Source organism: Podarcis raffonei, chromosome 13 (genome assembly GCF_027172205.1).
Source record: "Podarcis raffonei isolate rPodRaf1 chromosome 13, rPodRaf1.pri, whole genome shotgun sequence".
NCBI lineage: Eukaryota > Metazoa > Chordata > Lepidosauria > Squamata > Lacertidae > Podarcis > Podarcis raffonei.
The window spans coordinates 34154145-34179956 of record NC_070614.1 but is presented as its reverse complement, the minus strand read 5'-3'; the positions used below and the strand labels follow the sequence as shown (position 1 = coordinate 34179956).

General features: G+C 40.4%; 2 protein-coding genes across 2 annotated transcripts; both read left to right on the top strand.

The window, feature by feature from the left end:
* Nucleotides 1-1374: 1374 nt before the first annotated feature.
* Nucleotides 1375-10421, top strand: LOC128398857 (vomeronasal type-2 receptor 26-like). Its single transcript, XM_053360118.1, has 6 exons — nucleotides 1375-1520; nucleotides 2482-2773; nucleotides 3267-3884; nucleotides 5127-5354; nucleotides 7694-7820; nucleotides 9520-10421. The coding sequence occupies exons 1-6, from the start codon at nucleotides 1375-1377 to the stop codon at nucleotides 10419-10421; spliced, it is 2313 nt and encodes a 770-aa protein (XP_053216093.1).
* Nucleotides 10422-16369: 5948 nt separating this feature from the next.
* On the top strand, nucleotides 16370-24967 carry LOC128398856 (vomeronasal type-2 receptor 26-like). Its single transcript, XM_053360116.1, has 6 exons — nucleotides 16370-16515; nucleotides 17408-17699; nucleotides 18267-18943; nucleotides 20780-20969; nucleotides 21836-21962; nucleotides 24066-24967. Exons 1-6 carry the CDS (start codon nucleotides 16370-16372, stop codon nucleotides 24965-24967), a joined length of 2334 nt encoding a protein of 777 aa, XP_053216091.1.
* Nucleotides 24968-25812: the final 845 nt, after the last annotated feature.

Sequence of the window (25812 nt, the reverse complement as noted above, 5' to 3'; positions counted from 1 at the left end):
TACATAGAATACATAGGAAACTGAATACAAATAAATGCACAGGAAAAAATGGTTTCTTGAGATTGAAATTTTGGCATTAGATAAATAAAGCTGGTCAAATGAAATGGGCAAACTTTTGAGATCTACCCATTCACAATGGTTTTCACTAGCAGTTCCTCTGACAACCAATAAAGGTAGGCATGAGGTTTAAATACTACAAGTGTTTCAGTTAAAAGTGTTGTAAACGTCATATGAGAAACTGGGTTGGCAAAACTGGACTCCACACACCATCTGGTGTCACAGGGTCATAATGAATATACAATGCTTATAAAGCACTTTTTCTTTCTCAATGTAGCTGAGTCCCTAATTGCTTCCAAACTACAGCCAACTTGTCCTTCCTGAGACATTCTCCTTGCCTACAGCTACAGATTGCATCTCTGCATAGTCCAAGCCCTTTAACCTCCCATCCACATTGTGGATCTCTCTGGCCACCCCTTCCTTTTGGGTACCTGGCAGCTGGGCTCCAGGGTCACTTGCAGACTCCCATAGCATCTCACCAGACAAGGTTCCCACCTCACAGAGAGCCATACTTTTCTCTACAAGGAGACTTCTCATGCACTCTGCTTGCAGCTGCTTCAATTCACTGAAGCACTGGTTCTGCCACTGCCCCATTAGGTCAAGCTGCAGGTTTTGCCATTGCTCCATTCCCTCATGCTGCCTTTGCTGCTTTAGCATCAACTTGAATTGCTCAAGAAGTGTTGCTGGCACTGTCATCCAATAAAACTGAATGTTGGAAAAACCATGCCAGTCAAAAGGAAGTACATTTGGGGGGGTCATGAAGTTATGGGCACCCTCCATTACCTCATGCTGCCTTTGCTGCGGTAGCATCAACATGAACTGCTCAAGAAGTTGGCAGATCCATGCCAGTCAAAATAAAGTACATTTCTGGGGCCCTGCAGTTTGAATGGAGGGGGGCATCCTAACCACCTCCATAGAAAAAGAAAAAATCTCTGTTCAGATGCCATACACTTTCTTTCTTTTTTTTTGCAACTCCATTTGTGAACACCAATATTAAGTTGATGATTGCCTACTCCTGTAATTAGGAAAAGGGCTGTAATTAATTCAACTACTTGGCGAAGCTCCTCCCCGAGGATTTTCAGTGGAGAAAAGCAAAAGTAATAGCACAGTGTATGAAGGATAATATAAATAATCACTTTATAAGTTAGTTGTAGAAGCAGGAACTCAGAAAAATCAAGGAATTACCTGTTTGAGTCTCCTAAGATGGAATAGAACAATCTGTATTTAGAGAGATAATTGGTACTGAGGATGGTGATATTAGTAGTCTTGATACTGGTACTACTTTCTCACATGGCATGCAAGTTTCACAATAACTGCATGGTAAGAGATCCACACAATCCACTTCACGTGTATCATCAGTTGGGAGGCAACATAATTGGTGGCATCACTTCTCAGACCTTCATAATCTCCAACTCGCTAACCTTCATTGAAGCACCTCCACCCGTGTTGTTTGAAGAGCTCGCGTAAGACCTTGTTGTTATTGTTTGTTGTTTCTATTTCTGTTTCCACTAAGGATGTGAATTACAGTCTTTGCCCAAGTTTGTCAAACAATTTTCAAGTGGTGAACTTGAAATATTAATTTAATTATATTCAGAATGGAGACAGATCAAGTTCATCTGGTTTTGACAATACTAGTGATGGCTTCCTCCACTTAAACATTTTAGAAACTCCTATCAATGAAGGCAGAAATATTAATGAATCAGTGATAAGCTCTCTTAATTTCTATTTCTTACCACTTGCTCTGATTGATGTCATTTACAATTTCAAAATGTCTTTGTAAGAGAGCTGGGGGGGGGTGTTGAATTCAAAGCTAAGTCTGTATATATGTGTAAATAATAAGGAAGGGGATGCCAAGGGAGAAGCAGCAGTTTTACAAGACATGGTAGTTTCTCCAAATAAAGAATACAACTCTAATTCTAGTGCAGTTATCACCACACTCTGAACATGTTCTTAAAATGTAGATTTCACCTTAAACTGGTGCTGGTACCAAGAACTTATAAAGTGTTCTGTATTCTGAGGCTTTCTTAAGAAAGAAAGAAAGAAAGAAAGAAAGAAAGAAAGAAAGAAAGGGAGTAGGTTTGACCTATGGAAAATGTAACTTGAAAAAAGAGATATTGCGCATCCCTTTGTAAACGAAGAAAACTTTAATAAAAAAAATACAGCCTTCTGAAAATGTCAAATCGTATGGTTCGTGATAACACACGGAACTTTATATTGGTAATTTATAAATAAAGTATATTAAGTGCATTGTTGTAAAGGAGAATACAGTTGTCTAAGATTTGAGCAACCCACCAAAGGCTAAGCATTGCCTAAAGACAGTTTGTACATAAATACTGAAAGGAATAATAAGGAAGCAGAGGCAGGACAACATAGTCCACATTTTACAATGTTTGAGATAGCCTAATAATCTGTACTATTTTTTAGTGTAGTGCCTAAGTATTACCAGCACATCCTGGCTTTGGCATTTGCTGTAAAGGAGATAAATGAAAACTCTCAGATTTTACCCAATACTTCCTTGGGCTTCCACATTTATGACAGTTATTTCAATGCAAAGAATACCTATCATGCCACAATGCAGCTTATGTCTTCAAAAGAAAAAATAGTTCCCAACTACATATGTGACATTCAGAATAAATTAATAGCGGTTGTTGGGGGACTGGAGCCTCTAATTTCTCGTTATATTGCAACTGTATTGGATATCTACAAGATTCCACAGGTAGGTTGTGTAAATGTCTCTATTTCTTTGTGGAATATGGGTTTCATCCATTTAAATGCTTATTTTCACCACACAGAAAAGATTGTGGGTGTGGAAACAGAAGTGGTTGAAAGCATGTGGGAAATATTTCTTTGTGTAGGAATGTAAAATGGAAGCTGAGATACAGGTCTTCATAAATGAGAGGCACCTACAGAAGAAAGTACATTCTCTAGTGACAGAAGGTAGGTGGAAGGCAGGCATATCAGCAATAATTACAGCCAGAGCCAATGACAGGCAGAGAAATCACCTGACCTGTTATAAGAGGCAAGCCGGTGTAGACTTTCTGAGAAAAGGCAGCGCCCCATTTCCCCTACTGAACCAGCCTCCATTGAAAATGTTCTTGTGCATGTAATTAAAAATTTATGCATCAACTTTTTGAAGAAAGGGATTATGTGGGCCAAAATTGGGCTCCTATTCATTCATTCATTCATTCATTAATATTTCCTTTACTTAGCTCATATATGGCCCTGCTCCAGTGATGAATGATAAAACCACAGGCCTTTCCTTCTACCAAATGTCTCCTAAAGATGCTCTTCAGCATGCAGGCATTCTGACTTTGCTTCTCCATTTCAATTGGACATGGATTGGGATCCTTACATCCAATGATGAATATGGAGAAAGATTTGTGCAGACAGTGTTTCCAGTATTCTCCAGAAAGGGTATTTGTTTTGCCTTCATAGAAAGAAGCAGCAAATTTACCATTGTCACAGAAATTAATGACATGCTACATGAGAGAGCCAAAATATATGATAAAATCATTGACAGCAAAGCCAATGTAGTGGTTGCTAATGCAGAATCTTATCTCATTGTTTTTTTGAGGTGGCTACCATATATCTCAGAAAGAGAATGCACAATAAATAAAGGAAAAGTGTGGATAGTAACAGCTCAGATAGAGCTCACTTCAATGGTGTATCAAAGAACATGGGATACAGATATAGTCCATGGTGTTCTGTCCTTCTCTATGCCCTCCAGTGATATACCAGGATTCAAGACATTTATTGAAAGCAAAAGCCCTTCATTCACAACAGGAGATGGCTTTATCAGGGATTTCTGGCAGCAGGCCTTTGGTTGTGTATTCCTAAGTGTAGATGGGGAGAAGGCGGATGGAGACATTTGCACAGGAAAAGAGAAGTTGGAAAGCCTTCCTGGGACATTTTTTGAAATGAGGTTGACTGGCCACAGCTACAGCATCTACAATGCTGTTTATGCTGTGGCACATGTTTTACACTCCATGTCTTCATCTCGACTGAATCACCACACATTGGTTGATGGAAGGTGGATGAACTTTCAGAATCAGCAGGTGTTGCAGGTAATGGGATGACATTCCTCCTTTTGGAAGTCAAAATACTTCTCAGAATATATAACAATATGCTCTAATCAGATCCTTCTTGTGGGCTTCCCGTTGACATATGGTTGGGCACTGTAAGAACCATATTCTGGACTAGATAGGCTTTTGGACTGATCTAGCAGGTCTCTTATGATTCTGTCTGGCAAAAGGTCTTGACAAACTCTTCTCTTCCTCTAATTTGCATGTTTTTCCTCCATGTTACTGTCAGCAGGTTCTGAGACTATAGAATTGTAGAGTTGGAAGGGACCACTAGGGCAATCTAGTCCAACTGTGCAATCTACTGCAAGACCTGTATGCTGGACCAGGGAGGCTTTGGACTGATCTAGCAGGTCTCTTTTTATTCTGTCTAATAAAGGTCTCCCCAAACTATGGTTGCCATCTGTCAAAAAGTGAAAAGCCAAACACAAAGTTGTTGAGGTTTTTTGGCAAAGTTGTTGAGATTTTAGCTGTTTCAGAAAATTCTACCCAGACACAATACTGGACCTATGGCAGCCCTAACCCAAACTCTGCCCATTCTCTCCATCTTCTTTCTCTATATTAATTTGAGCATGTTCTGAGATTATATAGTTGTGGAGTTGGAAGGGGCCACTAGGCTTTAAATGAAGGATCCACCGGGGCAGCAAATCCTGATGTTGGTATTTCTTTCCCCTTTGCTCCTATTGTATATCTTCTCTCACCCCTTCTTACCTGGTGCCATCTTTGGGTCCTGTGATTCACACTGGGAGTTCAATGTGTAGTTGGTTACAAAAAAAAAGGCCCAAGACTCACCCCACACGAGATACTTCTAAAAACTAACAATATTGCAATGAAGTGTTGTTTGGCAAAGGTGACATCGACTTTCACATGTCTGAGTATGAAAACAAAGAACTGTGTTGCGTCCACCCAAGGAAAATGTTTGTATGACATACTGTGAAAGATTCCGCAGAAATGCAGCCTCTCCTAAGCTTCTTTTCCTTTTCAACTCAGCTCCATCACTTTCTGAAAATTGTCTCCTTTAACAACAGTGCTGGAGACAAGATCTCCTTTGACCAGAATGGGGAGTTAGTGACTGGATTTGATATTCTAAACTGGATTATTTCCTCAAACCAATCCTTTCATAGAGTGAAAGTTGGGAGAATGGATCCCCAGGGTTCTCCAGACCAAGTATTCACCATCAGCAAGGATGCCATCACATGGCACAATTGGTTTAACCAGGTAGGATTCAATTGTGAAGTGCTTGGGAAACAATTCAGTTTCATTGAATGGACAATGTTCAGCCCATAACAAATACCGAGTTTTTATTAGAAATGATACAACCTATGTAGAAAGTAAGACTCAAAAAAAATCTGCACTGTTTCCTTTGCTGTTGAATATATTAAATGTGTTGAAAAGAATAAACATATGTTTCTGCTAGTTTGATTACATTCCCAATGCCAAAATAGGCAACTAGATGCCTTTGAGAAGACTGAACGCAGGACGTAATTGCAGAAGTGTTCTCCCCACTTGCAATTTCTTTTTTTAGAATAATAATAATATTTATTAAGTTTTCCAATTTGACAATCCAATAAAGGCCACATTAAAGACATTCCAAATTATAAAATAATCAAACAGTCCAAATATTAAGACAAATCATAAATCTTTGTTTGTCTTCCCATGCTCTGAGGTTGGACGAATGCCATCATCTCACTTTTGCGCTGCTTTCTTAATTAGTCCAGGTGGTTCCCAAAAATCAATCCGATGTTAATCCATTCGTTTCCACAGCCTCTGAGTTCGTCCAGCAAGCAAGTTATATCAAAACAGTATGTTTCTGTGTGGGTGTTTATTTTCTTCCATGTCTTTCACTTTTGCTTCTTCATGCCAGTAGTTATCCAATATGACACGTCGCAAAATGGAGGAGATCTGGCTTTCTGCCAGTTGTTCCAGGCATATGTCCAAACCTTTCCATTTCATCTTATACCAGAACAGATACTTTGGCTAGAAGCCTCTTCCGCTTTTAACAACCCATCAGAATTAATTGCAACTTTGTAAATCTTTTCCGCACAGTTAATAATTGCGTACCTAATCAATCTGTATTCAGACTTTCCAGGGGGGGTTGCCAAGTAAAATAGCAAATACGCAATGTATCAAAAAGAAACAAAGGTGGCTCCCCCCCTTTTTTGTTCCGACATAAAAGTTCCATAGTAAAGGTAATCTCTCTTCCACTCGAATCATTTGGCTCCTCAGTGGCTGAATCAGTTAGCAGAGTAGTTTATCTCCCCTCACTCAGAGTATGCCCATTAATTAAGTCCAAATTATCATATTAAAAAACTGGAGTTTGTTCACTCATGGTGGCGACTTTGGAGAGCTGCCCAAGAGACACATGGTGTTTTCCACCCAGAGCGCCCTGCCACCTCATTCCTACTACATTGGGGCAGGTGTTGGGTGATCTGCATGTGAAGCTGCCCCTACTAGCTCCAGAGTTGGGGCGTTGGGAGGATGATTACTCCCATCTCATCCTCAAAATATCCCGTGTAAAACGGCACAGATGTAATCAACAGCCTCAGACATGGGAAGCCAAACCGGAAGTTCCCCACTTGCAATTTCTAGAGATTGGTATTCAGAGGCTTGTTGCTTACAATGGTTGAGGTAAAAATTAGCTAGTAGCCCTTGATAGAACTATCCTCTATGAATTTGTCTAATCCTTTTTAAAGGCATCCAGGTTTGTAGCCAGTGCTCATTTTGGTGAATTTTAGAGTTTAACTATGTGTTTTATGAAGAAGTACATCCTTTTGTTGTGAATATTACAACATTCAGCTTCAGTGTAAGATACTTTGTTGTTGCTGTTGTTTAGTCGCTTAGTCGCGTCCTACTCTTCATGACCCCATGGACCAGAGCACGCCAGGCACTCCTGTTTACCACTGCCTCCCGCAGTTTGGTCAAACTCATTCTGGTAGCTTCGAGAACACTATCCAACCATCTCGTCCTCTGTCGTCCCCTTGTCTTTGTGCCCTCAATCTTTCCCAACATCAGGGTCTTTTCCAGGGAGTCTTCTCTTCTCATGAGGTGGCCAAAGTATTGGAGCCTCAGCTTCAGGATCTGTCCTTCCAGTGGGCACTCAGGGCTGATTTCCTTCAGAATGGAGAGGTTTGATCTTCTTGCAGTCCATGGGACTCTCAAGAGTCTCCTCCAGCACTATGATTCAAAAGCATCAATTCTTCGGCGATCAGCCTTCTTTATGGTCCAGCTCTCACTTCCATACATATTTAGGCTTTATAAATCTGCCTTATTTCTCATCTGCCTTATTTCTAAGTTTAAAAGCCCCAAATGTGTTAATCTTTCTCCACAGGCTTCCTTCCTTTTCAATTTGTTTTAAAATGCTTTTAATTTTTAATTTTAATGGTTGTAACCACACTTGGAATACTTTGACAGCTCTGGTTATTTCACATCTCCTATGGATGTCAAATGAAGTTACGAAAGAGTGGTTCCAATTTGCTTTCAGTTATACATGAAGATCATCTTAAGAACTTGAGACTCCTTTACAAGATAATCATTCTACTCTTTCACTTTCAAATTAGGTCCAGCCTCTTTCTGTATGTTCTGAGAGTTGCTATCCTGGTTCCAGCAAGAAAGTGAAGGAGGGAAAACCATTTTGTTGCTATGATTGCATCCCATGTCCAGAAGGAAAGTTTTCAAACCAGAAGGGTAAGAAATAGAGTGTAGAAGGCTGGGAAAAGTTTGGTCATGATCAAGGAAACACATCAAAATTGTAGCACCACAATGCAGAAGCAAAAGTGAATGTGATAGATGCAGAACTTGGACTAAATTGTATATGTGCTAATCTCAATGTGTTTCAAACACAGGTTGTTCATCAGGGGATTATATTAAAAGGTGTAGAAATTCATCTGAGCTGTATCCAGTTGGTATTCATCTGCACACATGCATTCAATTCTTGTGGTGTCCAAAAACAAGTAAAGATGATGTTACACTTTGAGGTGGTACACAAATCCTTTCCTTGTATACTGCTCTGTTATTTGATAAAATTGTTTTTTAAAAAAAATTATTTTGGAATTGAATTCTTTTTGGAATTGAAAGTGGGAAAACTGTATCTAAACTTCACAAATGAGGAAAGGAATTTTCCAAGCAGGCACTTTATGTGACTCATGAGAGCAGCAAAATAACCAGACTGAATAATGCTGATGGGATAAAATCAGGCCAAATCTTTATTGACAGCAGAAGGCAGGACAAAGGTTAGCATGGGTCCCAGGATCAGTTCATCATTTCACAAGCCCCATGTTGATGCAAGGGATCTGCTGGGTTTGGATCACTCCAAATCTGTATGATGGGAGTTGGCCAGTGTGGAATCTTGGCGTGTTGCAATGCAAGGAAGCAAGGTCTCACTGGGGAACCAGTATGCAGATTCTAACCAGGCAGATACCGAACCCACGTTTGGGTTTGCAAAGGTCAATCCTCTCCTCAGGCCCCTCAGGCCCCTATACTATACTATGCTGATGCTGCCCAATGCCATTTCCACCCTCATACAAACAATATTATTGTGCCTAACAAAGGAATGCCATAATTTTACTGAGGGAAAAGTGAATAAAAAACCCCAACCAGGTGCCAATTGGGTTGAGAGAAAAGAAATCCTTTCCAACCCTCTCAAAACAAAATGGCTGTGACATCCAAGGGAAGCAGCCTTATATAGGCTTACCCCTCCTCTCTGCAGCAAGGGCTCATGGGACAGCTTTTTCCCATTAGCCCATCACACAGAGAAGATACAGTGGTACCTCGGGTTACATAAGCTTCAGGTTACATACGCTTCAGGTTACAGTCTCTGCTAATCCAGAAATATTACCTCAGGTTAAGAACTTTGCTTTGGGATGAGAACAGAAATTGTGCAGCGGTGGTGCAGCGGCAGCAGGAAGCCCCATTAGCTAAAGTGGTGCTTCAGGTTAAGAACAGTTTCAGGTTAAGAACGGACTTCAGGAATGAATTAAGTACTTAACCCGAGGTACCACTGTACTTGACAAAACCTTGCCTAGTATTTTGCTGCAATCTGTGGGCCACAGTGCCACTGGGCAAAGGTGTCCTCTGCTTATTGGACACAGAACGGGGCTTATAAAAAAAAATGTCTCTAATCTTAGCTCACTACCTTGCAGTTTCAACTAATGAGGCAGCTGTGCATCCACAGAGCTCTAAAATACATGTGATAATTACATTTCCAGGAAGGTGAATGGGAATTCACATAACCATCTCCTCACCTTCCATATTTTGAGAAGACTGAAACCAAAGGAATATCCTAGTATGAATGGATTGTTTTAGATGTAGAAGAGAAAACACTGCAGTATGCTTGTGAGATGTCTGTAATCAATTTGACATGAAGCCCATGCCTTTTCTTTTTCAGACATGAATGCCTGTTCTACATGCACAGCAAAAGCCTATCCAAGCAAAACCAGGGATTTCTGTATGCCCAAGTTCATTTCCTTTTTATCGTATAAAGAACCACTGGGCATCAGTTTAGCCTTCTTTGCTCTTTTCTTTTGTCTGATCACAGTCTTGGTGCTAGGAATATTTCTGAAGCACCACAACACTCCCATTGTCAAGGCCAACAACCAGAACCTTGCCTACACTCTCCTTATCTCAATCCTGCTCTGCTTCCTTTCTGCATTGCTATTCATTGGACATCCTAAGCAGGTGTTGTGTCTCCTCCGACAAACCACTTTTGGCATGATCTTCTCTGTGGCTGTTTCTTGTGTGTTGGCAAAAACCACTACTGTGGTTCTTGCTTTTATGGCCACCAAACCAGGTTCCAGGATGAGGAAGTGGGTGGGGAAAACACTTGCCAGTGCCATTGTTCTTTCCTGCTCCCTTATTCAAGCAGGCATTTGTACCGTATGGTTGGTCACCTCTCCCCCATTCCCAGATGTTGACATGCACTCAGTTACTGAAGAAATTATATTAGAATGCAATGAGGGGTCCATGACTATGTTTTACTGTATTTTGGGTTATATCAGTTTCCTGGCCATAATCAGCTTTGTTGTGGCGTTCTTTGCCAGGAAATTGCCCAATAGTTTCAATGAAGCCAAATTCATTACTTTCAGCATGTTGGTATTTTGCAGTGTTTGGCTCTCCTTTATTCCATCCTACCTGAGTTCAAAGGGGAAATATATGGTAGCTGTGGAAATCTTTTCTATCTTAGCCTCCAGTGCTGGGCTCCTAGGTTGCATCTTTCTCCCCAAATGTTATATCATTGTGCTGAGGCCTGAGCTGAACAACAGGGAACAACTAATAAGAAGGCAAGTCTGAATAATCTCAGTGTCTTTGTGATTTGCTATTATCTGCAACCCAGGATATTTTGTGTATCAATTATCATTCAGAGTGTTACTGTATTGCTAGAGAAAGGCTCCTCTGAGTTAACATATGCCTTTATGTTTCATACATCCCTGGTGGGGAGGATGGGTTCAATAATGGAATTTAAAACATAACCCCCCTTCCTCCGAAAAAATCCCCCATAATCTATCCTATTCATAGATTCAAGCAAAAGCACATTTTGGCAGTGAGGGACATATTGATTTTAGGGAGGTATGCAGTGCTTAATCAAGTATCTTTCAGTGCATATGTTGGCAAGTGCTCCTTCAGCTCTCAAACGTACTCCCTGGTTTTTATAAAGAATATCAAGCTAGACCAGGTTTCCCAAACATCCAGCTGTTTTTGGACTACAATTCCCATCATTCCTGACCAATGTGATGTTCTCTGCAATGTCAGCCCTCACCCCAATCTCCTTCTCAAGTCAGCATGTCTGATACCTATTCATTTGTTCCAAATCTTTACTAGGCTTCATAAAGCATTCTGTTTTTCATACTAGGTTCAAGTCTTAAAATGCGGGATAATACCGTTGAGCATCTACAGCTGGGATGGGAAACCTTTTTGAAGATATGTTTCCATGTTTTCACAATGCACCACTGTGGTAATATTTGAAAGACTGAAACTAGGTAGAGGGTGACTACCACACACACCTCATTCAATGTCTTTGTGTTTTGCTATTATCTGCCACTCAGGAAATTTTGTGTATGTATTATCATTCAGACCTTTACTGTATTGTTAGAGAAAACTTCTTTTAAATGTCACTGTCCATTACACTTTCTCTGCACTTGGATACTTGTGTGAAGGTAGCTCTGTAAACACTTACAACTCATTTAGGAGAGTTTTTTCTGGAAACATTGAACAGTAACTGAAGTTATTCTTTTAGAGATGAAACACTCACCGGTGCCTTGAACTCTCAGTCAAGAGTTTTATTACTTGATCGGTTACAAAAGCATTACAGTAGCAACTATTTACAATCATTAAAGCAAACAGCTATAGCGGCACGCTTTCAGTTACAGTTTCTCCCTCTCCAGTCTGTAATCAGATATACAGTCCATTAGCAGTCCTGACTCAGCAGATTTTCAGGCAGCACTCATTGGTCAGATGTCTTCCGTCTGCAAAAGCAAAACTGATAGTTCCTCTTTTTAATGGCATTTTAATGGCACATTATGCATCACAAGTCCCAACTTTTCAACTAGTTGTGCATGTATCTCAAAAGTAAGAGATTTTGTAAACACATCAGCACCATTTTGTCTGCTTTTACAATACTGTGGTTGTATCTGATTTTGCTTCACATTTTGGTATTTAATATCCATGTGTTTCATTCTACTTTTAAACTGTTCAGAGTCCATCCCTGCAATGACTGCTTGATTATCCTCCCATACCTGCACTGGATATGTACAGTACACTTTACTCCTATGTCAGTGAGAATTTGTATATAGTACTTCAATTCATTACATAGATCAGATTGAGCACTGTATTCAGCTTCTGTGGAGGAAGTGACTACAATCCCTTGTTTCCTGGACTTCTACCCCACCAAAGAATTGCCAAATTGAAATACCATCCCAGCCACTGATTTCCTGTCTGGTAAATTTGCTCTATCACTATCAACAAAACACTTTAATTCTTCTGACTGAGGAAGACAATTTAAGAAAATAATCAAGTGTATTCTGTAAAGAACGGAAAATGTGTTTTACCTACTTATCACTTTTAGCAGTATAAAGTAAATCAAAGACATATGAAAGACACAGATCACACTTATCATGTTTGTCACCAAAGGGCCTACATACAGTTGTCAGCTATACTTCTTTTGAAACCAAGTTTCTTCAAAACACTGTCAAGACATTCATTCCAATTCCTGGCACATTGTCTGAGCTCATAGATCACTTTACACAATCTGTATACAGAACCCTGTTCACCTGCCTTGAACCCAGGTGCTTGACTCATGAATATTTCCTCTTGAAAACCTGCATTGGGGTAAGCAGTTTCAATATCAAAATGATTCACCTTGAACCTGCATTGTGCTGCCACAGCCAGCAACAAACACACATTCTCACTCCTTGTAGTTGGAGAAAAGGTTTCATCAAAACTTTCTCCTTTTTCTTGAGTAAAACCATGTGCTACTATCCAAGCTTTGTATTTAATACTTCCATCGGTAAAGTTTTTAATCTGTACACCCATCTACAGGCCACTGCCCCTTTCCCTTCTGCCAATGGTTCAACTGTAAACACGTTATCTTCTACCAAAGACTTCATATGATTTTACATATGCCTTTATGTTGCTTACATCTCTGGTGGGCAGGATGGGTTCAATAATGGGATTTAAAACACATCCACATACACCTACCCACCCCAAACCCTATAATTTATCCTCTTCATCCAAGCACAATTCAAAGTGTTGGTGCTGACCTTTAAAGCCCTAAACAGCCTTGGTCCAGTATATTTGAAGGAGCGTCTCCACCCCCATTGTTCTACCCAGAAACTGAGGTCCAGCGCCGAGGGCCTTCTGGCTGTTCCCTCACTGCGAGAAGCCAAGTTATAGGGAACCAGGCAGAGGGCCTTCTTGGTAGTGGCACCCTCCCTGTGGAATGCCCTCCTAGCAGATGTCAAAGAAAATAACAACTACCAGACTTTTAGAAGACATCTGAAGGCAGCCCTGTTTAGGGAAGCTTTTAATGTTTGATGTATTATAGTATTTTAATATTTTTTTGGAAGCCGCCCAGAGTGGCTGGGGAAGCCCAGCCAAATGGGCGGGGTATTAATCATCATCATCATCATCAAGCAAAGTGCATTTTGGCAGTAAGGGTCATATTGATGATCAGGAGGAATGCATTGCTTAATCATATATCTTTCAGTGCATATGTTGGCCCGTAATCCTTCAGCTCTAAAATGTACTCCCAGGTTTTTACAAAGAATATCAAGCTAGACATGGGTTTCCCAAACATCCAGCTATTTTTGGACTAAAATTCCCATCATCCCTGACCATTGTGATGTTTGTGCAACGTCAACCCCCCCCAATCTCCTTCCCAAGTCAGTATGTCTGATACCTATTCATTTGTGCCCCAAATTTACTAGGCTTCAGACAAGCATTCTGTTTTTCATACTAGGTTGAAGTCTTAAAATGTGGGATAATACTGCTGAGCATGTACAGCTGGGATGGGCAACCTTTTTGAAGATATATTTCCATGTTTTCACAATGCGCCACTGTGGTAATATTTGAAAGGTAGAGGGTGACTACCACACACACCTCATTATAGTGGATAAGTGGGTGGAAATCCCATAGACAATACTAAGACACTCCTACAATTTCCAGCATTAGCATAGTGGCATAAATTAAATACATGCAACATAATTTCCATGTCTTCATCCCATAGCACCATGATAGCATTTGAATGTCCATGTCCAATACAAAGTATTGCAAATAGGTGGAGGATCTATTAGATGTAATTATAGGCCTCATTTCCCAGTCTAGTGGCAATTGGATGGATGCACATAGGTCATGGAATGCACCATCATGCTCCTTGGCCCAGTATTCCTGAAGGATTGTCTCCACCTCCATCATTCTGTTTGGACACTGAGGTCCAGCTCCGAAAGCCTTCTGGCAGTTTCCTCACTGCGAGAAGCTAGGTTACAGGGAACTAGGCAGAGGGCCTTCTCAGTAGTAGCGCCCGCCCTGTGGAACACCCTCCCATCAGATGTCAAGGAAATAAACAACTATCTGACTTTTAGAATACATCTGAAGGCAGCCCTGTTTAGGGAAGATCTCTCTGGCCACCACTTCCTTTTGGGTATCTGGCAGCTGGGCTCCAGGGTGACTTCCAGACCTCCATATGTAGCACCCTGCTTGTGGTTAACGCTTAGCTGGAATGAAATATTCAACGCAGCAATAGAGAAATTAAAATAATAATTTATTTGTCAGACAAATAAATGAGAGGCACAGTGGTATATGGTTACCAAGCTCTGGCCTGCCCTCCTGCCATTATGGCCAGCACTTATATTCCCTCAGCCCAGCCCCCTTGCTCCTCCTTTGGCTGCCTCTGTCCAATCAGCCTGGTTGAAATTCCTATTGGCTGTTTGCTAGAACCAATCATAAAAGATACACCCATTTCCTATTACCTTTTATGGGAGACAAAGAGCTATATTTCCTTCTATTTATAATTGGCAAACAAGTAGCCATTAACCTCTACAAGGCACCTTAATTACCAGATAACCTTTTGCCCTAGACTAGGCGCCTTAACTAACATTTCACCTTTTGCCCTATTGCCCTATTCACTCCAAAACAGATGGTGGCTAATTTTATCTGAACAGATCTTTTGTTCACCTTCTCACACACCATCTATGAAAGAGCTCCTTCTTTGGAGGTCATATGTCAGGAGTGCTCTGATGGTGTTTCCTGCTTGGCAGGGGTTTGGACTCAATGGCCCTTGTGGTCTATTCCAACTCTTCTATGATTCTATGATTCTATGAAATAAGAATCTAACATTTCTTACTTTCTAGATGCTTACTGCATTCAGGCAACAGAATATCATATTATATATAACATAAATAATCTTTTAAAAGGAAAAGAAATCTTTGCAGAGTAAAAGGATCTCAATTTAAAAGGAACAAGGAACAGCTTAAAAAACGGCTCTTTACTCCCCCTCTTGCCAGCCAGATGCTTTGACCTTTTTGACCTTTAGGCAAATGACTCTTTGTATGATGAGAGGCCAAATGGCAAAACCTTTTACTATTTACTAATTCTTAATTTAGCTGCTTTATTACAGCTTAATTATATTCTGTAATATGTAGGGTCAGTGACCTTTTGCTCTCAGCTTTTTTTTATGACCGCAATAAACCAAAGGGGCCTCTGACAAAGACCTTGCCTGCTGGTTTCCTGCCTCAAAAGAAACATTTGTGAATTTAAGCTCATTTTTAGAATACAGGAATCTGATCAAAATATAAGCCTTGATTAAAATGCAGGCTATGATCAGATGCCTCACATAGGCAGTGCTTTCTTTCTGGGGGGACACAGGGGTACACATATACCAAAAGATTTTGTAAATCTCTGTACTGTTGTTCATTTACTGTATTTATTTTTCTTTCGATTTGAACTATAAAATGCTGATTTTTGTGAGTCAAAATTAAAGTACCACTAAACATTTTTTTTTTTTTAGAAAAAAAGCACTGCCCATAGCATCTCACCAGGCAGGGTTTCCACCTCAATGACTTTTCTCTACAAGGGGACTTCTCACGCACTCTGCTTGCAGCTGCTTCAATTCACTGAAGCACTGGTTCTGCCACTACCCCATCTGGTCAAGCCACTGGCTTTGTCATTGCTCCATTCCCTCATACTGCCTTTGCTGCTTTAGCAACAACTTGAAATGCTCAAGAAGTGTTGCTGGCACTGTCATCCAATAAAACGGAATGTTGCAAAATCCATGCCAGTCAAAAGGAAGTACATTTTTGAGGCCTTGAAGTTTGAACTGTTATGGAGACCCCTTTCTATCCAACTACATGGAAGAAGAAAAAACCTCTGTTCAGATGCCACAAACTTTTTTTTTTTGCAACTCCATATGTGAACACCAATATTAAGTTGATGATTCCTTACTCCTGCAATTGGGAAAAGGGCTGTAATTAATTCAAGTACTTGGCAATGCTCCTCCCCAAGGATTTTCAGTGGACAGAAGCAAAAATAATAGCACAATGTATGAAGGATAATATAAATATTCACTTTAATAATTAGTTGTAGAAGCAGGGACTCAGAAAAATCAAAGAAACTACCTCTTTGATTCTCCTGAGAGGGAATAGAACAATCTGTGTTTAGAGAGAAAATTGGTACTCAGGATGGTGACATTAGTTGTCTTGATACTGGTACTACTTCCTCACGTGGCATGCAAGCCTCACAATAACTGCATGGTAAGAGATCCACACAATCCACTTCACGAGTATCATCAGTTGGGAGGCAACATAATTGGTGGCATCACTTCTCAGACCTTCATAATCTCCAACTCGCTAACCTTCATTGAAGCACCTCCACCCGTGTTGTTTGAAGAGCTCGCGTAAGACTTTGTTATTGTTATTGTTTGCTGTTACTATTTTTGTTTGCATTAAGGATGTGAATTACTGTCTTTCCCCAAGTTTGTCAAAGAATTTTCAAGTGGTGAACTTAAAATACTAATTTAATTATATTCAGAATGGAGACAGATTAAGTTCATCCGGTTTTGAAAATACTGGTGATGGCTTCCTCCACTTAAACATTTTAGAAACTACCATCAATAGGGCAAAAATATTAATGATAATTGATAAATTTCTTAATTTGTATCATTTTTCTTATACAATTTCAAAATGTCTTTGTAAGAGAGCTGGGGGGGGGTGTTTGTTGAATTCAAAGCTAAGTATTTATATATTTGTAAATAATAAGGAATGAGATGCCAAGGGAGAAGCAACAGTTTTACAAGACATGGAAGTTTCTCCAAATACAGAATACAACTCTAATTCTAGTGCAGTTATCACCACACTCTGAACATGTTCTTAAAATGTAGATTTCACCTTAAACTGGTGCTGGTACTTCACCAAGAACTTATAAAGTGTTCTGTATTCTGAGGCATTCTTAAGAAATGATCCAGTATTGTCATAGAATTAGATAAATATCAAGAATGGGAGTAGGTGTTCACATGCATCAAATACATCCTTCTGAAAATGTCAAATTGTATAGTTCGTGATAATGCATGGAACTTTATATTGGTAACTTATCAATAAAGGATATTTAGTGCATTGTTGTAAAGGAGAATACAGTTGTCTAATATTTGTGCAGCCCACATAAGGCTAAGCATTGCCTAAAGAACGTTTGTACACAAATACTGTAAGTAATAATAAGGAAGGAGAGGCAGGACAACATAGTCCACATTTTACAATGTTTGAGATAGCCTAATAATCTGTACTATTTTTTAGGGTAGTGCCTAAGTATTACCAGCACATCCTGGCTTTGGCATTTGCTGTAAAGGAGATAAATGAAAACTCTCAGATTTTACCCAATACTTCCTTGGGCTTCCATATTTACGACAGTTACTTCAGTGCAAAGAATACCTATCATGCCACAATGCAGCTTATGTCCTCAAAAGAAAAAATAGTTCCCAACTACATATGTGACGTCCAGAATAAATTAATAGCGGTTGTTGGGGGACTGGAGCCTCTAATTTCTCGTTATATTGCAACTGTCTTGGATATCTACAAGATTCCACAGGTAGGTTGTGCAGATGTCTCTATCTGTATGTTGAATATGGGATTTCATCCATTTAAATGCTTATTTTCACCACACAGGCAAGATTGTGGGTGTGGAAACTGAGGTGGGTGAAGGCATGTAGGAAATATTTCCTTGTTTAGGAATGTCAAATGGAAGCTGAGATACAGATAATTATAAATGAGAGTGTTGGAAATATAACAGCACCTACAGTAGAATGTAAATTGTCAAGTGATGGGGGGAAGGTGGAAGAAAGGAATATCAGCAATAATTACAGCCACAGCATATGACAGGCAGACCAACCCCCTGACTTGTTGTAAGTAAGATGGCAGGCAGGGGTAGACTTTCTGAGAAAAGGCAGAGGTTAAAAAGGCAGCGCCCCATTTTCCCTACGGAAACAGCTTCCATTGAAAATCCTCTTGTGTTTGTAATTTAAAACTTATACATCAACTGTTTGAAGAAAGGGATTCTGTGGGACAAATTTTGGCTCCTATTTGTTTGTTTGTTTGTTTGTTTGTTTGTTTGTTCGTTCATTCATTCATTCATTCATTCTTATTTCCTTTTATTTAGCTCATATATGGCCCTGCTCCAGTGATGAATGATAAAACCAAAGGCCTTTCCTTCTACCAAATGTCTCCTAAAGATGCTCTTCAGCATGCAGGCATTCTGACTTTGCTTCTCCATTTCAATTGGACATGGATTGGGATCCTTACATCCAATGATGAATATGGAGAAATATTTGTGCAGGCAGTGTTTCCAGTATTCTCCAGCAAGGGTATTTGTTTTGCCTTCATAGAAAGAACCGGTAAATTTACCATTGTCACAGAAATTAATGACAAGCTACATGAGCGAGCCAAAATATATGATAGAATCATTGACAGCAAAGCCAATGTAGTGGTTGCTAATGGAGAATCATATCTCATTGTGTTTTTGAGGTGGCTACAATTTATCTCAGATAGAGAATGGACAATGAATAAAGGAAAAGTGTGGATAGTAACAGCTCAGATAGAGCTCACTTCAATGGTGTATCAAAGAACATGGGATACAGATATAGTCCATGGTGTTCTGTCCTTCTCTATGCCCTCCAGTGATCTGCCAGGATTCAAGTCATTTATTGAAAGCAAAAGCCCTTCTTTTAAAACAGGAGATGGCTTTATCAGGGATTTCTGGCAGCAGGCCTTTGGTTGTGTATTCCCAAGTATAGATGGGGACAACGTGGATGGAGATATTTGCACAGGAAAAGAGAAGTTGGAAAGCCTTCCTGGGACATTTTTTGAAATGAGCTTGACTGGCCACAGCTACAGTATCTACAATGCTGTTTATGCTGTGGCACATGCTTTACACTCCATGTCTTCATCTCGACTGAATCACCACAGATTGGTTGATGGAAGGTGGATGAACTTTCAGAATCAGCAGGTGTTGCAGGTAATGGGATGACGTTCCTCCTGTTGGAAGGCAAAATACCTCTCAGAATATATAACAATATGCTCCAATCAGATCCTTCTTGTGGGCTTCCCATTGACATATGGTTGGGCATTGCAAGAACCATACATTGGACTAGATAGGCTTTTAGACTGATCTAGCAGGTCTCTTTTTATTCTGTCAAATAAAAGGTTTCCCTAAACTAGGGTTGCCATATTTAAAAAAGTGAAAATCCAGTTTACAGAAATTCCTGCTGGACACAATTTTTGAAGGGCGAATCCCATCTATATCTGGGAAATTCCAGACATATGGCATCTCTATCCCAAACTAGGCCATCATCTCCTTTCCATCTTCTTTCTTTATATTAGTGTTGGCATGTTCTGAGATTATAGAATTGTAGAGTTGGAAGGGGCCATTAGGTTAATCTAGTCCAACCACTACAATGCAGAAATCTTTTGCCCAACGTGGGGCTGGAACCCACAGCGTTGAGATTAAGAGTCTCATGCTCATCCGACTGAGCTGTTTCCCTCTTTTTCTAATGGTGAACTTAAAGTATACACATTATACTTTTGCTGCTATATATTTGCCAATTCATGCTAACTCTGGTTCATGCTGCCTTTTGGCTCACAGAAACTGACAGTGCTACATTTTGAGGCCCTTAAGAAAAGTCTGTATTTGGAAATTGGTTGGAAGTCTTCTTGCTCTGTGTATCTCTTTTGAGTCACTTGGGAGAAATAGGTGGTATATTGAATTTTTAAAGTAAATAAATAAATATTTTTCCATGAGTGAGGCAGAAGGCAGTATGGCAGAGAATAGGCAATGATTCTTGGACTAGCGTAGTCTTAATATTTGTAGGAGGGGTGTTTAGCTCCTAAGACTTGTCTCCTAGATGGCTGTTGGGATGCTGCTAGTAAGAGGCTTTCAGAATCAGTAATGTTGTGTGTAGAAGAGACAGGTGTCATTTAGAAGAAGGTGTTGTCCAGTAGAAGGAAGATAAAACCTTTGAAACTCTACAACTACAGCCAGAATCCAGTTTACAAAGGCAGCTTTGAGCTCTACTTTGTTTTTGGACTATTAATGTTGAATAAGTTTAGGAAGTGTTTCATTAATTGTATACAGTGAAAAAGGCCAACGATTTAGAAAATACATTTGATATGTAATTTAAAGCTCATTATTTAACCTTTAAAACACTAAATGGCTTTAAATCAAGTGTGCCTGGCCAAAAAGGAAAAGTGAAGCAACTGCCTTAGGTGCCAGGATCCACCGGGGCAGCAGATCCTGATGTTGGTATTTCTTTCCCCTTTGCTCCTATTGTATATCTTCTCTCACCCATTCTTCCTTGGTACCATTTTGGGTTTCTGTAATTCAGACTTGGAGTTAAAGACTGACCCCACATGACATTCAGACTGGCAGGTCAAGACTCACCCCACATGAGATACTTCTTAAAAACAAGAATACTGCAATGAACAGTTATTTGAAAAATGTCACATCAACTTTCACAAGTCTGAGCATGAAAACAAAGAACTATGTTGCTTCCACCCAAGGAAGATGTTTGTATGACTTACTGTGAAAGATTCCACAGAAATGCAGCCTAGCCTAAGCTTCTTTTCCTTTTCAACTCAGCTCCATCACTTTCTGAAAATTGTCTCCTTTAACAACAGTGCTGGAGACAAGATCTCCTTTGACCAGAATGGGGAGTTAGTGACTGGATTTGACATTATTAACTGGATTATTTCCTCAAACCAATCCTTTCATAGAGTGAAAGTTGGGAGAATGGATCCCCAGGGTTCTCCGGACCAAGTGTTCACTATCAACAAGGATGCCATCACATGGCACAATTGGTTTAATCAGGTAGGATTCAATTGTGAAGTGCTTGGCAAACCATTCAGTTTCATTGAATGGACAATGTTCAGCCCATGACAAATACTGAGTTTTGATTAGAAATGATACAACTTATGTAGAAAGTAAGACTCAAAAAACTTCTGCACTGTTTCCTTTGCTGTTGAATATATTACCAGTAAATGTGTTGAAAAGAATAAACATATGTTTGTGCTAGTTTGATTACATACTCAATGCCGCAACAGGCAACTAGATGTCTATGAAGAGATTGAAAGCAGGACCTGAGTGCAGCAGAGTTCTTCCCATTTGCAATTTCTAGAGATTGGTATTCAGAGGCTTGTTGCTTCCAATGGTTGAGGCAGAAATTAGCTAGTAGCCCTTGATAGCCTTATCCTCTATGAATTTGTCTAATCCTTCTTTAAAGGCGTCCAGGTTTGTAGCCAGTGCTAACTTTGGTGAATTTTAGAGTTTAACTATGTGTTGTATGAAGAAATACATCGTTTTGTTATGAATATTCTAACATTCAGCTTCAGTGTATGATATTTTGACTTTATAAATATATGGTTTTATGTATTCTTACTGTGTCCTCCCTTACTTGCTATATTTCTAAGATAAAAATGCCCAAATTTTGTAATATTTCCCCATAGGCTTCCTTTCATTTCAATTTGTTTTAAAAATGTTTTTAATATTTTATTTTAATTGTTGTAACCACACTTGGAATACCTTGCACAGCCCTGGATATTTCACATCTCAGAAGGATGTCAGATGAAGTTACGGAAGAGTGGTCCCAATTTGGTTTCAGTTATACATGAAGATCATCTTAAGAACATGAGACTCCTTCTCAAGATAATCATTCTACTCTTTCACTTTCGAATAAGGCCCAGCCTCTTTCTGTGTGTTCTGAGAGTTGCTATCCCGGCTCCAGCAAGAAAGTGAAGGAGGGAAAACCATTTTGTTGCTATGATTGCATCCCATGTCCAGAAGGAAAGTTTTCAGACCAGAAGGGTAAGAAATAGAGTGTAGAAAGCTGGGGAAAGTTTGTTCATGATCAAGGAAACACAACAAAATTACAGCACAACAAAGCAGAAGCTAAAGTGAATGTGTTAGATGCAGAAGACTTGGACCAAATTGTATATATGCTAACCTCAATGTGTTTCAAACACAGGTTGTTCATCAGGGGATTATATTAAAAGGTGTAGAAATACATATGTGTTGTATCCAGTTGGTGTTCATCTGCACACAAACATTCAATTCTTGTGGTGTCAAAAAACAAGTAAGGGTGGTGTTACGTTATGAGATGGTATACAAGTCCTTTCCTTGTATACTGCTCTGTTATTTCATAAAATGGTTTCTTTCTTTCTTTTGTATAGCACTTTGGAATTGAAAGTGGGAAAACTGTATCTAAATTTCACAAATGAGCAAAGAAATTGTCCAGGCAGGCACTTTATGTGACTCATGAGAGCAGCAAAATAACCAGACTGTACAACGGTGATGGCATAAAATCAGGCCAATTCTTTATTGACAAGCAGCAGTCAAGGCAAGGGTTGGCATGGCATTGGGTCCCAGGATCAGTTCATCATTTCACAAGCCCCATGTTGATGAAATGGATCTGCTGGGTTTGGATCGCTCCAAATCTGTATGACGGGGGTCAGTTAATGTTGAACAATGCTATGTTGCAAGGCAAGCAAGCAGGGGTCTCACTGGGGGACCAGGGTGCAGATTCCAACCAGGCAGATACTGAAACCATGCTTGGGTTTGCCATGGTCAATCCTCTCCTCAGGCCCCTTATGCCCCCCATACTATGTTGATCCTGCCCAATGCCATTTCCACCCTCATAAAAACAATATTGTGATTCGAGGACCCCCCACCCTCCTGAGGATAAGAAAGACACATGGACACAGTATATTAGGTTAATGGGCTAAAAAAGGCCACAACTTTATTGATTACAGCGTGTGAGAGATATTGGCTTAGGCATTGGATAAAACAGCAGAGCTTGACTCCATCCCCTCAGGAAGGGATGAGTCTAACAAGGGTTAGTCACCAGTAGCAGGAGACTGTTGATGCAAATACAACTGTAAGGTCCCTCTGATGTCACTGGGGGTCATGCCATGGCCCTAGTCACCAGCAAGGGAATCGGACAGGATCCACAACCACCAGATTCCTTTAACGGAATACCCATAAAGTGGAGGGGTAGGCGATGGCCACACCCTGCCCTCCAACACACCAACAACATATTCCAATGCCTAACCGCCAATAAGTAAAAGTTGTGATGATTTGCTATGAGGTAGGCGAAAAACCAAGTGGCTGGTGCCAATTTGGCAGTTGAATAAAAATTCCTACCATGCCCCTTGAACAACCAAGGTAACCAACTAAAGACCCATAGCAAGGTCAAGCACGAAGCAAAGAACTAAAGGGAAGGGTGGGTGATTCGTTGAGACCTGGCAGCGAAATGAGGGGAAAGTGCTGCCGTGGCTGCATTTTAGCAGCTAAACCCCGCCCCCAAGCCTCCCCTTGATTGGTTGGCTGCCTGGGGACACGGCGTGGCAGCAGGGACAGCCAAGCAGGGGCCAGTACACGCAAAACACAGGAAACGGCTCCCGCTCACAACTCCTTCCCTCTGGAAGGAGAAGAGGCTTTCTTCTGCCTAACAAAGAAAGCCATGATTTCACTGAGGGAAAGGTAAATAAAAAATCCCAACCAGGTGCCAGTGGGACAGCTTTTTCCCATGAGCCCACCACAAAGGGAGGTACTGGGTAAAACCTTGTCCAGTATTTTGCTGCAATCTATGGGCCACAGCCCAGTCAGACAAAGGTGTCCCATGCTTATTGGGCACGGAACGGGGCTTATAAACATGAATTGGCTGTAATCTTAGCTCACTACTTTGCAGATTCACAGAGCTCTAAAATACATGAGATAATGACATTCCCAGGAAGGTGAATGGGAATTCACATAACCATCTCCTCACCTTCCTTATTTTGAGAAGATTGAAACCAAAGGAATATGCTAGTATGAATGGATTGTTTTAGATGTAAAAGAGAAAACACTGCAGTATGCTTGTGAGATGTCTGGAATCAATTTGAAATGAAGCCCATGCCTTTTCTTTTTCAGACATGAATGCTTGTTCTACATGCACAGCAAAAGCCTATCCAAGCAAAACCAGGGATTTCTGTATTCCCAAATTAATTTCCTTTTTCTCATATAAAGAACCACTGGGCATCAGTTTAGCCTTCTTTGCTCTTTTCTTTTGTCTGATCACAGTCTTGGTGCTAGGAATATTTCTGAAGCACCACAACACTCCCATTGTCAAGGCCAACAACCGGAACCTTGCCTACATTCTCCTTATCTCAATCCTGCTCTGCTTCCTTTCTGCATTGCTATTCATTGGACATCCTAAGCAGGTGTTGTGTCTCCTCCGGCAAACCACTTTTGGCATGATCTTCTCTGTGGCTGTTTCTTGTGTGTTGGCAAAAACCACTACTGTGGTTCTTGCTTTTATGGCCACCAAACCAGGTTCCAGGATGAGGAAGTGGGTGGGGAAAACACTTGCCAATGCCATTGTTCTTTCCTGCTCCCTTGTTCAAGCAGGCATTTGTACCGTATGGTTGGTCACCTCTCCCCCATTCCCAGATGTTGACATACACTCAGTTGCTGAAGAAATTATATTCAAATGCAATGAGGGGTCTATGACTATGTTTTACTGTGTTTTGGGTTATATCAGTTTCCTGGCCATAATCAGCTTTGTTGTGGCGTTCTTTGCCAGGAAATTGCCCAATAGTTTCAATGAAGCCAAATTCATTACTTTCAGCATGTTGGTATTTTGCAGTGTTTGGCTCTCCTTTATTCCATCCTACCTGAGTTCAAAGGGGAAAAATATGGTAGCTGTGGAAATCTTTTCTATCTTAGCCTCCAGTGCTGGGCTCCTAGGTTGCATCTTTCTCCCCAAATGTTATATCATTGTGCTGAGGCCTGAGCTGAACAACAGGGAACAACTAATAAGAAGGAAGGTCTGAATAATCTCAGTGTCTTTGTGTTTTGCTATTTTGTGCCACTCCCCCCCAAAAAAACCCTGTATCCTCTTCATACATTTAAGCAAAAGCACATTTTGGCAGTGAGGGTCATATTGATGTTCAGGAGGAATGCATTGCTTAATCATCTATCTTTCAGTGCATATATTGGACATTGCTTCTTTAGCTCTTAAATGTACTCCCAGGTTTTTGCATAGAATATCAAGCTAGACATGGGATTCCCAACCTTCCAACTCTTTTTGGACTACAATTCCCATCATTCCTGACCACTGCTCCTGCTAGCTAGGAATGATGGGAGTCGTAATCCAAAAACAGTTGGAGATCCAAGTTTGGGAAACCCTGAGGCAGACCAACCTTTGTCCCAGCATGACTCCTGAGCTCTCTGTCTGCTGCTGATCCATTCTATATCATTATCTGCATGAATAAAAATCTATTTCTCATTTACAAGTAAGAGTCTCTTGCTGCTTTTTTAAAGTTGGGAGCCAGGACAAAGAACATCATGTGATCAGCTTCTCTCAGAAGTTTCAAATTCATCGTACAGTTGCATGCATCATAACAAATAGGGATTTGCATCAGGCTCAGTCAAAACCCAAACTAAATCTATACAGTTTGAAGGAGATATTCGCTTCAACTTAGTCCAGTGGAGGCAGTCTGTGATCACCCCAGGTCAGGCATCCCAGCATGAGCCAGGCCTGTCTGGGGGTGGAGTGTCAGGTGGGAAGAAGGAGCTTTAGCTGCATGCACCTGCTTTCCAGTAAGGGAACACATGCACAGAGTCAAACTGAGCAGGATTTAACTCTCTGCTCATCAGCTGGTGAGTGGAGAATTAA